We start from the raw sequence: 13560 nt of genomic DNA on the forward strand, positions 1-13560 counted from the left end.
ATCACCAGGACGTGGCCGAGCTGCGGTTACGCCAGCTGCCGTGGGGACGGAACGTTGGTCGCCCCAGCGAGGAAGGTAACCTGCGCGGCCTCTTGGAGCTCCTTCGGGCATCAAAGCTCCATGACCTGAAGACCCCGAGAGGTCCAGTCTACCCCCTTGTCTTTGAGGGGGTTTTTCCTTGCTTTTCTTTGTATGAAAGTTGTGGCGTCGAGTCCGTCAAGTAAAACTGTATAAGTGACTGTGCATAATAGATGGTGTTAGCTCGTTCCTTTGCATTGTGTTTGGCTGTATAATTGCATGCGTGCTTCCCCCATTCATTGCATAACTGCTTATGTGTTTGGAAATAAATGTGCTTCTTTAAATGTTGACCTCTACATCGCGTCATTTTCCCTCCATTGAACTGCCGTATTGCATTTCGGAATAATAGCGGGCTTTTTAATAGCCGATAATAGAATCGGGTCCAGCAAGGCCTCGCGATAACACCCTGCTCGGTTATCCCAAAACGGAGTGAGCTGCTTCAGCGGCTCGTGCCCAAGCAGGCCTCGCTGAGGTACAATCTCTCGGTAATCTACCCGCGCGAATAATTAGGTAAACTGATTGATTATTTGGCGATCGGACTCTGTAGCGCGGGTAGAGTGCGGACAAGGTTGTGGTGTGCTTGGAGCACACTCGTGACTGGTTTGCAGCATTGTTCCGGAAAGTCGCGACTGAATTGTCCGTCCGGTGGGCGTACGGCCGCGATTCGGCTGAAAGCTGCTGTCCGCATGCCGGCGGGCGCGAATTTGTAACTATATATATATATATATAATTGGTTGATGAAATTCGCAAACCACCATTCAGGTCTCTTAGGTGAGATATCTCTGTAAGTATATGTGTAGTTAGGCCCAAACCCGTTGTTTAGAGGGAATAAATGTCATTCATTCGGGGTGCTACCCTCCTAGATAGCCGTTTTTCTTTTACTATCTTTATTTTGGACCAGCCGCCATTACTACCACCACCAACCACGTCTCAACAGCCATCACACAACAACCACCAACCGCAACGCCGCTTCACAACAACAGCCACGACCCTTGCCGTCACATCTCGCTCTCGCAACCATCGCATCACCGCCATTCCCGCGCCGCTTGTGGGCGCCGATCCTGGACTCGTGCAGGGCGCGCACCGAGCAGCGGGTGCAAAAACACCAGCCTTTCCGAAGAAATCGGATCAAAAACGATTCACGCCCACTTCTGTTCCGTCCTATCGGCGAGCGTGGGGCGATTTGGCCCCGCCTCCAGGTGCGTCGGAGTATAATCGCTATATGCAGATTCGTGGATCAAAAAGCATTCACGCCCACTTTTCCTCTGTCCAATGGGGAGCCAGCCAGAGGTAAAAGGTCGAAGGTGAAGGAGCGAAGCCCCGGGGGCTATAAAGGGCCGCGTTCGCTCGCCGAGCGTTGGAGTTGGGAAGAGTCAGTCAAGAGAAGAGTCGGAGAAAGCAGTTGGACGGAGCTGTGGAGAGTGGGAGAGTTGGAGAGGTGGCGGCGGCGGCGGTGAAGGCAGTCGAGAGGGCGCTCGTGTCAGAGTCGGGGAGCTGCGGAGAGGGGAGGCCGGTAACGCGACCGAGGTCGTGGTGGAGACGCTCGTCGCGGGACCCGAGCCAGCGAGATATCCTCATCCCCCCCCCCCCCGAGCATCAACAACCCCCTCCTGTTTCCCCCCGCGCTGAGATAGTGCGAGAAGGGGGCCCCGTTCCCACCCCATTGCCAGACACTGTCCGCGAGGCCCACGGAGTCGGGGCGCCACCGCCATTTTGCGGCTCATCACCAGACGGGTAGGCTCGACGCGGTCTCGGCCCCAGGCCCGTCTGCCCCCTCATAGTGGAGGGTGGTCCCTTTTTCTTTTGCTTTGAGTATATGTGTTGTCGGCGCCGTCTGTGAAGTAAAACTGTTTAAGTGTTGCCGTGTGCTCGGTAGTCGGTGGTAGATCTGCATTGTGTTTCACTTTTACATTTGCTTTTTGTGCATTATTGTGGTGTTTCTTCTTTTACATTTGCTTTTGGTGTATAATTGTATATGTGTGCTATCCGTGTGCCATCGCAAAATAAATGTGCTTTATGTTGAACTGTTTTTCCCGTTTCGCTTCGTCTTTTCCTTTATTGAATCTCCATCTTACTTCACGTAAAGGGTTGGTCGTGGGCTAAAACGCCCGATAATTAATCGAACCGTCGGGGTTGACGATAACACCGCTCGGTTATCCCGATAGTACGGAACGGGTCGCTTAAAGTGGCCCGTGTCCGAAGTCGACCTGCGGTGAGGTGCGATCGCCCGGTCTACCCTCCGTGTGGGTACTTAGGTAGGTCGAATTTGGCGAGCAACCCTATCCCACGCGGGGGGCCGATTGGCACGATCGTGGTGAGGCCGAAAGGCCCACCCGTGACTAGTTCCCGGCGTTAGTCACGGGTCACGACGGGATTGTCCGTCCGGTGGGCGACGTGTCGCGATTCGAGTTACGTGGCCGTCCGCACGCCGGCGGGCGCGAATCCGCAACTATATATATATATATATATATATATATATATATATATATATATATATATATATATATATATATATATATATATATATATATATATATATATATATATATATATACATATATATATATATACATATATATATATACATATATATATATATATATATATATATATATATATATATATATATATATATATATATATATATATATATATATATATATGTATATATATATATATATATATATATATATATATATATATTGGGTGGTCGCTGGAGTACCCTTATTTTCAGTTTTTCCGTATGTATGTTTGTATATTTGTATGCTTATTTGTATGTAATGGACACCTCTGGAGGCCAGAGAAGTCGACCAATTTTAATGAAACTTCACAGGTAGGTTCATACCAGGATCTAGTTCTATGCTTTTGAGCACCGTTGCTTTGGACACCACCATTGCCTAGCAACGGGACTTTGAAATTTTTGAAAAATCCTAAAAAAATTAATTTTTTTGAAAATCAAAAACTGCTTCCAGGATTTTATGCGCACTATAATCAACCTCTTTGTCAAAAATTTTCAGCTCCATCCGTCAAAAACTGTATGACTCGTTTGCAATTATGTAGCGACCACCCATGTCACCTACCGACTTGTGTTTGTGTGTGTATGTATGTATGTATGTATATATATATATATATATATATATATATATATATATATATATATATATATATATATATATATATATATATATATATATATATATATATATATATATATATAGTCATGAATCTGGCTAATTTCATATCAACTGTGATGATGGATTCCATTATCTTCCTGGTGATTGGAAGTAAGCTCATAGGTCTGTAGTTAAGGGGATTGGGTTTTTCACCTTTTAATGAAATGCAGTGATACTGGCTGATTTCCAAGAAGGTGGAAGGTGATGTGGAGCAAACAATAGAGTGAAAAGGGCAGAAAGAGGACGTGCAAGAGCAGCAGAGCAGGTTGTTCGGATTTGTGAGCTGTTGCCGTCCCATCCAGTTGCAGAATCATTTTAGGGTTTACACGGTCTTCTCCACCACCTCAGGTGCAAAATACAGAGTCCAGGAGCAGTTGGATGCGACTGGGTAGGGTGGGTACAATCGTGTTAAAAAGACGATTTTTATTTTGCCCGAGCAATGGCAGGTTCAAAGTGTCCTGATCAACGGAAGCGAGTCGATGTCAAGTGAACGTGTACAGCGCATGAGTGAGGATAGCCTGGGATGGATACCTTTATGGTTGTAGAATTCAGGTCGATGCCTTATTTAGATAATCTTTAAAATTATGTGATTCTGAAGTTCTTGGCAAGATATCTAAGCAAACTTTTTGTTTTTTTTTCTTTTATTGTTCCAAACAATTCTTCTGGTCCATGAAGGATTTGATGAATTGAGGTGGCTGTTCTTCTTGCTTTGGTCTTGGCAATTGAATTAAGGGCTGAGGTGGTCTTGATCTCGTGTGGTTTGACTCAAAGTCGTAGCAATGACCTCAGGTCACACACATGTGTGATCGTAAATGGAGGTTTTCAGGCCCGTGGAGTATGATCAATTTGCCCTTTTGATCAGTTCATTTGGTCTTTCAGGCAAAGCATGATGAGAAAAAGCGGAAACAGAAAGAAAGGAAGGTGTTGGGAGACAAGGTATTTTATTTTTTCTTCATCTTTAATCCTTCATCAAATGCAATGAGAATATCTGATCTATTGAGTAACCAATCAATAATGTCCAGTTTTCTTTTTTGGCAACATAAGAGCCAGTTTTCTGTAAACAGAAAATGAAAGCTTTTCCAAACAACCTTCCTTTCCTGTTCTTCACCCATGCTGAAAGGCTCCACCAAAGCCCATTCCCAAGACACTGGAGAACCAGAGAGAGCCAGATGAGACGATTGTTCAACCGCAGGATGAGGAGGTGAGGACCATGAGGGGTTGAGCGAGAGAAAAATGTAACACATAACGGAGGTATTTGTTGATGAAGCTGAGACTAAAACTTGAGAGAAGAGGTTGATGTTTCTGGGATGATCCTTCTCGCAGGTTTTGCTGGAGGAAAACTCAGACGAGTTGTCAGCTTATTTTTCTGGACAGGAAGTGCCCAAGATCCTTGTCACCACGTCGGATCGACCACGCTCTGTGAGTCTAAGATTCCCTTTCCCTGCCTTTTGTCCAACGTACTTCCTTCATTCTAACTTCCCATTTCACTGTTCATCCCCGCCCCACTCCTCACCTGGCCACACAGCAAACGACACGACTGTGTGCGGAGCTAGCATCGGTGATTCCAAGCTGTGAGATCTATTATAGACGGGGACTGGCACTAAAGTGCATATCAAAGCAAGGCGCTGCGAGAAACTTCACACATCTTATCGTCGTCAATCAGAATCGTCAAAAGCCAAGTATATTTGTTTTTATTTTGGCAGATTTGGGGCTAGGCCGAAGAGGCATGGTTTAGCAGTTTTGCTGTAAGTGCAGGACAATGCAGGGCTGGATTGTGTGATCTTGGGGGGGGGGGGGGGGAGGAGCTTGATGTGCTTCTGCTGTTTTTCTAATACTCTATTTTTTTTTCAGATGGGTTGATAATCAGCCATTTGCCCGATGGACCTACGCTGCATTTCAAACTGAGTGGACTGAAGCTACGATGCCAATTCAAGGTTTGTTTCCAGCAGTTGGGGGAGGAGGGGGAAGAGTGGTGTTTTAGAGTAATATACAGTGGGGAGAACAAGTATTTGATACACTGCCGATTTTGCAGGTTTTCCCACTTACAAAGCAACGAGAGGTCTGTAATTTTTATCATAGGTACAGTTCAACTGTGAAAGACGGAATCTAAAACAAAAATCCTGAAAATCACATTGTATGATTTTAAAATAATTAATTTGCATTTTATTGCATGAAATAAGTATTTGATACATCAGAAAAACAGAACTTAATATTTGGTGCAGAAACCTTGGTTTGCAATTACAGAGATCAGACGTTTCCTGTAGTTCTTAACCAGGTTTGCACAGACTGCAGCAGAGATTTTGGCCCACTCCTCCATACAGATCTTCTCCAGATCCTTCAGGTTTCGGGGCTGTCGCTGGGCAACACAGACTTTCAGCTCCCTCCAAAGATTTTATCATGGGTTCAGGTCTGGAGACTGGCTAGGCCACTCCAGGACCTTGAGATGCTTCTTACGGAGCCACTCCTTAGTTGCCCTGGCTGTGTGTTTCGGGTCGTTGTCATGCTGGAAGACCCAGCCACGCCCTATCTTCAATGCTCTTGTTGAGGGAAGGAGGTTGTTGGCCAAGATCTCGTGATACATGGCCCCACCAATCCTCCCCTCAATACGGTGCAGTCGTCCTGTCCCCTTTGCAGAAAAGCATCCCCAAAGAATGATGTTTCCACCTCCACGCTTCACGGTTGGGATGGTGTTCTTGGGGTTGTACTCATCCTTCTTCTTCCTCCAAACACGGCGAGTGGAGTTTAAACCAAAAAGCACTATTGTCAGACCACATGACCTTCTCCCATTCCTCCTCTGGATCATCCAGATGGTCATTGGCAAAATTCAGACGGGCCTGGACATGCGCTGGCTTGAGCAGAGGGACCTTGCGTGCGCTGCAGGATTTTAATCCATGGCGGCGTAGTGTGTTACTTATGGTTTTCTTTGATACTGTGGTCCCAGCTGTCTTCAGGTCATTGACCAGGTCCTGCCGTGTAGTTCTGGGCTGATCCCTCACCTTTCTCATGATCATTGAGGCTCCATGAGGTGAGATCTTGCATGGAGCCCCAGACCGAGGGAGATTGACTGTTATCTTGAACTTCTTCCATTTTCTAATAATTGTGCCAACAGTTGTTGCCTTCTCACCAAGCTGCTTGCCTATTGTCCTGTAGCCCATCCCAGCCTTGTGCAAGTCTACAATTTTGTCCCTGATGTCCTTAGACAGCTCTCTGCTCTTGCCCATTGTGGAGAGGTTGGAGTCTGATTGATTGAGTGTGGACAGCTGTCTTTTATGCAGATAACGAGTTCAAACAGGTGCAGTTAATACAGGTAATGAGTGCAGAATGGGAGGGCTTCTTTAAGACAAAACTAACAGGTCTGTGAGAGCCGGAATTCTTACTGGTCGGTCGGTGATCAAATACTTATTTCATGCAATAAAATGCAAATTAATTATTTAAAAATCATACAATGTGATTTTCAGGATTTTTGTTTTTGATTCCGTCTTTCACAGTTGAAGTGTACCTATGATAAAAATTACAGACCTCTACGTGCTTTGTCAGTGAGAAAACCTGCAAAATCGGCAGTGTATCAAATACTTGTTCTCCCCACTGTAGTTGCACAAGATAATAAAGGATGGAATGAAGAATTATTATTATTATTTTTTGTCATGCTAATTAATTCCTTTTAAAAATATTTTCAAGCGCCGCCCTCGGCGCCCAACTCCCCACACCCCCGAGGTGATCATGACGGGATTTGGAACACGATTAGGTCGCTCTGTGGGCCGGTTATTGGCCAGCTTGTTTCCTTCAAGACCAAACTTCACAGGCCGGCAGGTGGCAACATTCCACAACCAGAGGGATTTCATCTTCCTCCGCTTTCACCGGTAATTGGATTACGACGTAAATTTTTTAAAATATTTTGTGAACTTGGCCATTATTTATTATTATTATTTTTGCTTCATCCTTATAACTGGGAAGTGTGGCAATTGTTCTTTTACATGTATAGGAAATGGGGATCTACTGTCATGCATTATCTATCGCGTCTCCGGAAATCTAACTCGTGCTATTGTCGGATACTCCGGATTATGCGAACAATGCGGTTTTCATCCACGTGTACATCACATCCAAGGCTATCCTAACCTCGGAACGACTTTTGTTGAAACCTTTGGAACTTCGCCTTGGCCTATTTAAAGTGACACACTGGATTTCTCAACGTTGTATCTTGTCCACTCCATGCTTCCTCACCCAACCTTCATTCCTCCCCACTCATTGTTTGTCTAAATGTCAATATTTTATCCTTCAGCTCTGCTGTTGGTGTTTCCCCCCTTCATCTACAGTTCCTGTTCTTCTGTTGCAGGATGATCTTGTTGTTCAGTGTTCTCGCTCTTCCTCGAGTCTTGACACTTAGTATAGGCTCTGGGGGGTGTTTGTGTGCATGACTCTTCGAGAGCGTCACCCTATTTTTTTTTTTGTTCTATATGCCAAGACCTTCAAAAAAAGTTTGGGTAACATCTCCAGATCAAGTACATTTTCTCTATAGGGTCCATCTTGGATTCACAGTTGGCTAACAGCAAACCATAATTGAACCAAAATGCCCATATTGGGTTTAGATGGAATAAATAATTAGGAAACATTCATAAATTATTAATTTTGATTTACTTCAATTACTTAGGCATTGCTTAACACATTTTAGCATGATTTATTCTCTGAAAACTTGGTTCACAGTAAAAATGACCATATTTTACGTAATTTTAGTAAAAAATAGCTTTCAACTTGAAAGTAGCTCAGATTTTGATGGTCTCTGACTTAATATTGTATGTAAGTAGAGCTATAAAATTTGGCCAAAAGTTTCATTGTTAAGTTCTCTGAGCAATTCATATTATCACAATGGGGCTATGTGTGATGACCATAGAGCTCATTGTAAACCAAAGTCACCCCTACCCCCAAATGGCCACTTTTACGGCATTTCATCAAATGATATCTCAACTCGATGGCATGGGAAGTTGATTTTTGATACTATATATATATATATAGGTTTTTGACCACAAGAAATTAATTGGTCACATTTTTGGAGTTGCTGTACTTATTAATAATTCCAAAATTGCTGCCAAAATATTGAAAATTTGGAATGCAGAACAATATTCAAGATGAAACTCTAACTTAATATCCTTCCCACTCCCTCGAGCTCCCTCCCACTCCCACTCCCTCTGTGGTTGTGCCCCATCCATTTACATGTATGGTTGTGCCCCATGTTACATGTGTTCATGTTAATGGGGGTCTGTTTTTGTTTTATTGTTTTGGCAGAAAACATGTGATGATAGTTTCCATTCCATTCTTCCTCAACTTCTGATAATTTATCATTTTCTTCATATTCATATGTATCCTAGATATGATTTGACAAGCTGATACATTTAATATGTGCATAATAATAGTTGACCTTGAAAACATAGGCCAAGGTCAAGGTATTGGAAACCAAATCCATTAAATTCCTTACCCTTAAAAATGTGATGATTTGATATATAACTCGTATTTCTATGTGTTCTAGATCAGGTTTTATTATATTGTTGCGGATTCGCGCCCGCCGGCGTGCGAACGGCCACGTAACTCGAATCGCGGCACGTCGCCCACCGGACGGACAATCCAGTCGTGACCCTCTCGGACTAACGCCGGGAACTAGTCACGGGTGGACCTTTCGGCCTCACCACGATCGTGCCAATCGGCCCCCCGCGTGGGATAGGGTTGCTCGCCAAATTCGACCTACCTAAGTACCCACACGGAGGGTAGACCAGGCGATCGCACCTCGACGCGGGCCACTTTAAGCGACCCGTTCCGTACTATCGGGATAACCGAGCGGTGTTATCGTCGGCCTCGACGGTTCGATTAATTATCGGGCGTTTTAGCCCACGACCAACCCTTTACGTGAAGTAAGATGGAGATTCAATAGAGGAAAAGACGAAGCGAAACGGGAAAACAGTTCAACATAAAGCACATTTATTTCGCGATGAACGGAAAGCACACATATACAATTACACCAAAAGCAAATGTAAAAGGAGCAGAAACACACAATAATGCACAAAAAGCAAATGCAACAATGCAGATCTAACCGACTACCGAGCACACGGCAACACTTATACAGTTTTACTTCACAGACGGCGCCGACAACACATATACCCAAAGCAAAAGAAAAGGACCACCCTCAAGGATGAGGGGGGGCAGGCGGGCCTGGGGCCGAGACCGCGTCGGGCCTACCCGTCTGATGATGAGCCGCAAAATGGCGCTGGCGCCCCGACTCCGCGGGCCTCGCTGGGACTGCCTGGTATGGGGTGGGAACGGGGCCCCCTTCTCTCACTATCTCAGCGCGGGGGGAAACAGGAGGGGGTTGTTGATGCTCGGGAGAAGGAGGATATCTCCCTGTCTCGGGTCCCGCTCCGTCCAACCGCCTTCTCCGACTCCTCTCTTGACTCGTCCCAACTCTTCACTCACTCCGAACTCTTAACTGCCTTGACTGACGAACGCGGCCCCTTATATGCCCCGTGGCCTCGCTCCTTCACCTTCGACCCTTTACCTCCGACCCTTCACCTCTAACTGGCTCCCCATTGGACCGAGGAAAAGTGGGCGTGAATGCTTTTTGATCCATGAATTTGCATATAGCGACCACACTCCAACACACGTGGAGGCGGGGCCAAATCGCCCCACGCTCGCCGATAGGACGGAACAGAAGTGGGCGTGAGTCGTTTTTGATCCGTTTTCTTCGGAAAGGCTGTGATGTTTCTGCACACACTGCTCGGTGCGCGCCCTGCACGAGTCCAGTATCGGTGCCCACAAGTGGCGCGGGAATGGTGGTGATGCGATGGTTGCAAGGGCGAGTTGTGACTGTAAAGGTCGTGGCTGTGGTTGTGAAGCAGCGTTGCGGATGGTGGTTGTTGTGTGATGGCTGTTGAGACGTGGTTGGTGGTGGTAGTAATGGCGGCTGGTCCAAAATAAAGATAGTAAAAAAAACGGCTATCCTGAAGGGTCGCAGCCCGAATGAATGACATTTATTCCCTCTAAACAACGGGTTTGGGCCTAACTACACATATACTTACAGAGATATCTCACCGAAGGGACCTGAATGGTGGTTTGCGAATTTCGTCAACCACAACACTACCCCCTCCCCTTTTTACAGACTCGTCCCGAGTCGTCAAATTTTTGTGTGCCATCATGTGTAGTTTTCCCCGAGTACATTTTACCTACGGATCCCTGAGTGCGACATTCATGGTATTCGTGTCCCCAAAATAAATAACCTGAGGGCTGAGTCACTACCTAAACAAACCCACTCACACGGACGACTTAAATAAAATTGCCGGCGCTAAGACAGACATGCCGGGGGCGCACTCATATTTACAGTACATCTTAACCTTAACTTACAAATTTTACACTAAACCATGGCCCAGGATCACTGAACTCTGCAAAAAGAAAGCAGTTAGCAGGGAGCCAGGCTGCTCGCATGCAGTCTCTGACTCAAAAAATGCAGGTGACAGGGAACGTGGCCGGCTGCTCACACGCAGTCCAAGGCCTTCCCTTTTGAACTGAACGCAGTGAACCACAACGGTGCATGGGCTGCACAACGCAGTCTCCGTGCCAGCTCAAGTGGCACACGCAATGAACACAACGAATGGATGGATGAATGGATGGACGCAAACACGGTGCACGGCCCGCCACTGCAGGCCCGTGTTGTAGCTGCCAACAGGGCAGTTCTCGCAGCTTGCAAACTGTTGCCTTGATCCTGGCGCACATGGCAATGAACAGGGGGGGGGGCAAAGCAAAAATTGAACGGGGCTGGTGAACAGGGGCAGTGGGCATGGCATGGCAAAGGTGATCAGGCAAACACAGCCCGCAGAAGAAGGCCGCTGCAGGCAAACACAGCCGGCAGACGAACTGGCCGGCACAGGCCTTGCAGAAAACAGCTGCAGACGATCCGGCCGGCGCAGGCCTTGCAGCACAGCAGCTGCAGACAATCCAGCCGGCACAGGCCTTGCAGCAAAACAACAGCTGCCGATGAAGTTGGCCGGCCTCTGCCTTGCAGCAACGCAGCCAGCAGATGAAGCTGGCCAGCCTTTGTCGTTCAGTGGAGGTGGTGGAGGGAGTGCGGTGGTGCTGGCCACTCGGGAGGCGGGCTCGGACCTACCCTAAGGTCTCCCTCCCAACCTATTGCTGTCACTGTCACTGTCTATACCCACTCCCTTAATTTGTCAAACCCCAATTTAGCCCCAACTTATTTTTTTATTTTTACTTCCCCACTATAAATCGTCCCCTAACCCCCTGTACTGTCCTTGTTCGGCTAACCTATCCTGTCACCAAGCCTACTCCCAACCCCTACGTTCCCTTCCCGGAGGGGAATAAGGGAGAGCTAACGTCCTGTGTCGAGGCCCAATTCAAGCCTCAGGATGGCCTCCCCAGAGTTCAGCGATCTATAACACAAAGTGGGTCCAGCGGCCCACAACGAGAGCGAGGGGATGGATGGTGCGGAGGGGTACACTTCCTATCTACCCTAACCATTTAACTGTTAAACTACCCCGGGGCTTTCAACAAGCGCCTCTCGCTTAAACTATTGGTTCTAACAACCCAGATTCCCGTCGCCTGTGTTGGTGTCCTCACAATTTCGGGCCTCGCCCCCCAATTTTCTCTCCGTGCCCTCACACGGTCTCATGGCTGGGACACGTGGCTCCCTTTGGCAGGCACGACCCTCTGCCGATTCTCCCGCTATGGCACCCACGGGCACTACACTGCCTCCGAGCCTACCAGCTCCCTAACACCGGGGAGTGCCCCCCATGGCACCTCCCCTGAAACGCACACGTGGCAGGCTGGCTTCCCAGGCCCCTTTCCGAGGGTCACCCGTGCCCACAACACTGCCCACGCGGCTAATGGCGCCCCGGGCCCCGCACCAAGCAGGCGCACCCGTGCCCACTACGCTATCCCGGCCCCCCATGGGCCCTTGGCCTACCACGGCCGACTAGCCTGGTGCCCGGGGTACCCACTCAGCGATACTCACCTTTCGCAGCCACGCTCCCAGCCCGTCAACAGGGCTCCTGCACCCCTCCAAACAGGTTTCGAGCCAACACTCCCACCAACAACAAAACGACCTCCATTTTGTAAATTTAACTAACCCAGCTAACTCACTCTACACTGACCCCGGGGTCCCTTGGGCGGGAGTCACTCCTCCCCCCAATCACTCATCGCACCATGCATTCCCCATTCACTCCACTCACACAGACCCGCTGGCCTCACTCACTCAACAAGTGCTCACCTCACAACTCACCAACTCTTCAACACACACACCGCTGAACTCTGCCATCCTCCTAACTACATCCCCTAATTAACTCGTGCTCCCACGTCGTCCCTTAAACTACAGCACGTTCCTTTTAACACTACGTCGATAACTACATCCCCCCTACACATTCACAAGTCTGTCACTGTCTCCAAATCTCTAAAATAACTTTCCCAACCTAAATCTGACTACAATCCCTCTAACTAATCCATTCCACGGGCCCCATGAGGACTTACCCCTGCCCCATGGAGCCGGTCTAGCTAAGCTAACCCTTCCCCCTAACTAGTTTCCATCCTGTGCCCTGGTCAAGGGGGTCTTCCACCCCTTGCCCAGGAATCCTGTGCACCCGAAAGTGAGGCTTGCTGTTTTTTTTTTTTTTTTTTTTTTTTTCTTATTGTGCAGCACCAGCGCGGTAACTCACAGCTCGCGCACTTTGCCCCTGCCCGTGACGTCATGCAGCTGCACGTGTACCTCGTCCCTCCTTGGACGGTACCATCCGGCAGGGATACCCCTCCTGCCGGATTCCAACCCCACGTGCAGCCATGACGTCACCGTGCGCATAAAAAAAAACAAGCCCCACATCTCGAGGGGTTCCCCACGCGAACACATGTGCTTTGCCCGTTGGAGCTTAACACACACGATCGCGTGGAGAACCCGTCCGGTCCAAATCCATTATCCTGCCTAAACTTTGTCCGTCCGCGGGATCGGCAAATCCACCGCGTGCGTTTCCGGACCGGGACTTCACTCTCGCAAGCGAGCACGTGGGGGCCTCGTGCGTTGCACAGCACGGACCTCGTGCTCACTGCTGGGTGAACCCGGCACGGTCCCCGAAACAACTACAGCCGCTACTCGGCTTTCGTTCCTCTGTCGCAGTCTCCGTCTCCATTCCACACACGCACTCCCGCGTGTTACGACGCAAACACACCTCACCATTAAACTCACACCGGGAGACGCGGCTGCATGTTCACACATGCCGACCGACATCTCCCTCACACACAGCGACCTTGCACACGCTGTCTCTCTCAC

At 48.0% G+C, this 13560-nt stretch overlaps 1 protein-coding gene across 2 annotated transcripts in view; it reads left to right on the forward strand.

Annotated features, from left to right (window-relative positions):
* The window catches only part of RPF1 (ribosome production factor 1 homolog), a 60482-nt gene that overhangs the window by 22426 nt on the left and 24496 nt on the right, over nt 1-13560 (forward strand). For both annotated transcript variants that reach the window (XM_085888336.1, XM_085888337.1), the window contains exons 2-7: nt 4131-4187; nt 4372-4452; nt 4575-4670; nt 4777-4930; nt 5103-5185; nt 6930-7111. In XM_085888336.1, the coding sequence (XP_085744462.1) occupies nt 4131-4187; nt 4372-4452; nt 4575-4670; nt 4777-4930; nt 5103-5185; nt 6930-7111 (653 nt within the window). The remainder of the gene's footprint in view (nt 1-4130; nt 4188-4371; nt 4453-4574; nt 4671-4776; nt 4931-5102; nt 5186-6929; nt 7112-13560) is intronic.

The sequence above is a fragment of the Eptatretus burgeri genome, chromosome 7, assembly GCF_056783735.1.
Source record: "Eptatretus burgeri isolate ZD-2024b chromosome 7, Ebu_testis_v1, whole genome shotgun sequence".
Classification (NCBI taxonomy): domain Eukaryota; kingdom Metazoa; phylum Chordata; class Myxini; order Myxiniformes; family Myxinidae; genus Eptatretus; species Eptatretus burgeri.